Genomic DNA, 4,835 nt, shown 5'->3' on the forward strand with positions numbered 1-4,835 from the left:
CCCGGGCCTCTCCGGACCCGAAGGCCGCCGGGCAGAGGCAAGAGTTGCTGGACGCCGGTGCTGTCCTGCCTCGGGCGACACGCGCGCACGCACACTAGCTTCCAGCTCCGACCTTTTCGCGGGAAAACTGGCCACAGTTCGCGTTCTAGACAAAGGGTTTATTTACCCTGTATCTGTCTTGAGTATGAGTGTGATTGGTTTTCCAATCAGCGTCCGAGCTAAACTCCCGTCGCGGTGTAGGACCCACTGCCGGTGCACTCTTTTGTGGTGTATGTGTGTGTGTTGCGGAAGGGGGTGTCAAGGAATTGATGGAGAAAGTGGAGAGACTGAGAAGTCACAACAAAAATGTGTGTTTTTCTGCATTGTCAGTTGAACACTTAGCCATCCAGTGATTCTTAAAAATGAAAAAAATAAGACATTGACACATTTATTTTAATTTTTCCATTGCCTTCTTGTCCTTTCTCTTAACTCTTAGCGGGCGGAGTAGAGGGAACTACAATCTGGCGTTTGTAGACACTCGAGCTGTTTTCTCTTGTTTTGCGGATTTGACAATTGCCTGTTAGTACCAGTATCTAAACTTCTCTCCCTTTACGCCTTCTAACACAGTCTGCGTGAGTTTAAAGGCAGCTTGGTTATGTTATTACCTTTACAAAAGAAACAGAAAAAGAAACTGACTAAAGATAGAAAAGAAGTATGAAATGAACCCATTTAATAAGCTGTGTGTGTGTGCCTCCAGTACTTGATGGGACTAATATTATATGGTATGACTTAAGCCAAAGGGGTAGAGAAGAAAATCTCGGAGCTTACCTCAAATTGACTTATTTCAGTAATGACAGTTAGTAGGCCCTGAGAATCCATGTCGGTCTGACCCGTTCAAGTGTTGAAACTGAATAAAGACTCATCAGGAAGTGACTGGCAGCTTTTGATTGTTCTTGGTTATGCTCTCCTTTAAAAAAAAAAAAGTATGTAATTTGTTCTCATAATTCACCATATAGATATGGTAGATATTAAAGAAAAGTTTCATTCTCTTTAGAGCAAACACCAGTATCATGTGAAGAAATTTTCAATCAGCCTAGGGAAGGAAAGGAACTTTTTCTCACTCGGGAAATCCACACTTGTTTCATCATGTCAGTATCACAGGTTAAATGACTCTCCAGGAGACCATAAGTAAGCCCAGTAAATAACAAGCTGCTTGTTTTTCTTTTTCGACAAATCAGAGCCCCCTCACGATGGTCCTTCTTCCAGCCTCAAGGCAGATAGCTCTCTTACCTTTCTCTGGGTACCGATGCGCATCACTGAACATCTTGCTCTCCAGTCAAACTGTCAGCACCCTTGCCTCATGTTTGTCTGTGGCCACCATTACGTGACGCTCATTTACTGAGGACAAATTAAGTTTGTGTGGGCAGCCAGCAAGCTCAGAGGTGCTCAATCAACATGGAAAGCTGTAGAGCAGGCGCATGCGCAGGAGCAATCTGTTAGGCTTCCAGGTTGCCAGATAATTGCCCTCAGAAGACTCCCAGAAGCTATGAAAAGTGAAAAGAAGCCTGCTACAGAGTTCCTAGTGTTTTTTTGTTTTTCTTCCAAGTCTCCAAACAGGAGCTTTGTAAATAAATAAAGAAGTGAGGTCCTGACAATCGGTCATTCTAAGGTAGTGCTGAGTGCTCCTGATTTCCTGTAATCTGCTTCTGTGGTCCCACTGGATTTGGGAAGCCTCTCTCAGACCAGCCTTGGGACTTGCTTGGATTTCTGCTGCCCTGCCCTGCTCTACCTTTGCTGGAATGCCTTAGGGTGAAACTAGACTTAACTGTGCCTGTCCTTTTGCTACACACTTTATTCATGAAACATTGGGTTAAAACCTCAACCAGAATAAAATATTCTGCCATTAAATAAGACACTGAAGAAGTTGTTGGTGGTTCATACAAAAATGTGTTTGTCATAAGATATGCAAGTTTCATGTGTATTTTAATGAAAAAGGCTCTGTACAAGATTGATACACACTGAGTTACTGCGTGGTAAAAAGGTTATATAAAAAGTGCATGGGAACTTTCCTCTACAAAAACCCAAGGCTAAGTAATATCATCCACACGACCCAAATCCACAGAAAAGGTTGTGTTATTTACTTTTCCCTTCCCACAAAGTACTTGAGACGCCTTTTTAAGTCATGTTTGAATGTAGATAGAATATACTTCCTTGACATTTGAAATAGTACAATAAAAGTTTCTTTTGATCAAACTTGTCAAAGCAGTGAGAGTTAATATGTTAAAACAATACTTTTTTTCACCTAAAAATACAACTAATAACACACCAGCAAAAAAAAAAAAAAAAAAAAATAGTATAAAATGTGCAATGAAGTAACACATGAAGGTAAAGAAAGTGTTCAATAACAGCAAAGGTAATACTTTTCTATAAGGACCGTTGGTTTTGATTAGCGCCTTTTCTGTAAGTTTAAATCATTATCCACATATTTTAAGTACTGAAATTCCAACTGCAACTTCTGAGTGAAAGTTCATTTTCAGCCTCTTAAGCTCTTAAAATCATTTAAATCACCTGTTATTAAGCTTGTTACCTAGAAACCAAATGAAAAATATCAGAGCAGTGGCTACATAGTTATTAGGTACAGAGGAGTTCTTGTTTTTCCATCAACTTCTCATTTTTCTCAAACTGTATATTTTCTCCTTATGTCACATAAAGTTGGATTGTATATAATGCTGGAGTGCTTTTGGTCTTTAATTGCAAGTGCCACTAAAACTGCTGGGAAGAAGTTTAATATTGTTTAAAATTTTCTGCAGTATTTTATGAGTAGACATAATGGTGAGGAGATATGATGAATATTGAGATTAATGAATTGTTTCATTTTATTGCACTTCAGGCTGGCCAGCTAAACTATGTGGATCCAGCTACTGGCTATGTGGTGCTCACACAGATTGCCCACTTGCAAAGAGGTGAATGTTGTGGCTCTGCTTGCAGACATGTGAGTAGCAATTCTCGCATTACAGCAGCAGTTTGCGGTGCTTCTGTAACTTCGTAAATACCTATTATTTGAACAACAAGTCAAATAAAAAAGCCAAATAGACCTGGAGTGCACTTTTTACAAGCTACTTTAGCCAACGACAATGAAGTCCTTAGTACCAACGTAGGACCTTTAAAGTTAATGGAATTTTGTAAAATTTCACTGTGAGCATCAATTCCTTGAAATGCTGTGATTTGAAATTCATGGGAGCTCTTTATTACAAGGAAACTTTTCATGGGGTTTCAAATAAGTTGTTTTCATTAGGCAAGTACAAAGAGGGCAGGAAAAGAAATCTAGAATGTTGCAAACTAGATCCCTCTTCTTTATTAGTTGAATAAATAGAAACTCATCCAGCATTGAGAGGTAGGTTTCCTTCAGATAATGATTTTTTCTTTTCTTCTTTTCTTCCTTCACTCCCTCCCATTTTTCCTCCTGTCTCTCTCTCTCTCTTTCTCTCTCTCCCCCCACCCACCCTTCCTCTCTCTGGTTCTTTCTGTGGCTTTTTTCCAGTCTGTGTTTGAAATAACTGTGAAACAAGATTGTACCGCATGTAGTGCCTATACATTTCCTAAAATGTTTATTTCATTAGGTACCTCTCTATGTTCACTAATTAAGATAAACTAATTTCTCCTTCCCTATTATAAGCAAAAAATAAATGGAAATGGGTTCTTCACTATTACTTTTTAAAGGCAAAGTGGTGAGGTAAATTGTTGTAGGTCAAGATTATAAACAGTAACAACCTCTGTTTACAGAATACTTTGTATGTTTTGGTGCAAGAAGGTGTAATTTCCTTTAACTGGCCACTCTATAATTAAAGAATAGACACTAAATGCATGTATTAACTATAGCCAGGATTAAAAATTAAACCTTCCATTTTATGTATGTGCCTGTGCCCTTAGCTGTTTCTAATCAAATGCCTAAGAGCTTTTTGTAAATTGAGGACTTGAGGATTTTCTAAAAGTGGATTTTTTTGACAGTAAAATTCTTAAATTTGGAAGGATGAATTTAGGAAATGGTTCTTGGATGCTAATTAGGACCATTTGCCTGAGGTTGCCAATATTCTCTTAGTCTGCAGGACCTGATAGATCAAATGATCTATATAAAATTGTTAACAGTCTCTTTTTGTCACCATGAGAAGTCTGCTTTTTCAAGATGATTGTTAAATATTTAGTAATAATTTGTTTTATTTCTTCTGCAGTGTCCGTATGGTCAAGTCAATGTTAAAGATCCATCTAAAAAGAAGCAATTCAATTCATATTTTTATGTTTGACAACAATTTCATCTCTGTTCTCTAACTGTGCTTGTATTTTTTAAAAAATAAAGCCCTAATTCAGAATTGCTGGGTTATTAGTTTTGAACACTAGTTTAATCCTAAATACATATATTAAAAGAACATCAATAAAATGAAAAAGCTAACAAATGTTTGTGTGTTTCTGAAATGGCACATTGATAGTTATTTTCCTTTCTTTTTGCTTCATTATCAGACACATATGTTGAAGAAAGAAAATAATGGCTGTTCCACTAAATAAATAGTAGCAATCGGGTCACATTAGTAGCTCTTGGTTTTTCTTAGCCTCCGTTCTCCTACTGTTTTCTCATTCAGTGTTAGCAATCCAAGGGAGGTTGCTGGCAAATAGAAGAGTTTTAATATATTCTTCATTTTATTTATATCTTGAGCTATATGGAGATTGATATAATATATCGTGCAGCATATGAATGCCCAAGAAGTGCCATCCTGCATCAAGAAATGCTCTCATCTTCCATCTGTTCTTTCAATAAAAACTTTAAATCATTTTGACTTGAGAGTTAGGCAGCTGAAGATGTG

General features: G+C 37.6%; 1 protein-coding gene across 1 annotated transcript in view; it reads left to right on the forward strand.

Moving 5' to 3' along the window:
- LOC105532166 (chromosome unknown open reading frame, human C1orf53) overlaps nt 1-4,426 on the forward strand; it is a 4,855-nt gene extending 429 nt beyond the window's left edge. Inside the window, exons 2-3 of the mRNA XM_011970245.1 lie at nt 2,870-2,971; nt 4,209-4,426. Of these exons, the coding sequence (XP_011825635.1) occupies nt 2,870-2,971; nt 4,209-4,280 (174 nt within the window). The 3' untranslated portion in view covers nt 4,281-4,426. The remainder of the gene's footprint in view (nt 1-2,869; nt 2,972-4,208) is intronic.
- Nucleotides 4,427-4,835: the final 409 nt, after the last annotated feature.

The sequence above is a fragment of the Mandrillus leucophaeus genome, unplaced genomic scaffold (assembly GCF_000951045.1).
Source record: "Mandrillus leucophaeus isolate KB7577 unplaced genomic scaffold, Mleu.le_1.0 Scaffold938, whole genome shotgun sequence".
Taxonomy (NCBI): Eukaryota; Metazoa; Chordata; class Mammalia; order Primates; family Cercopithecidae; genus Mandrillus; species Mandrillus leucophaeus.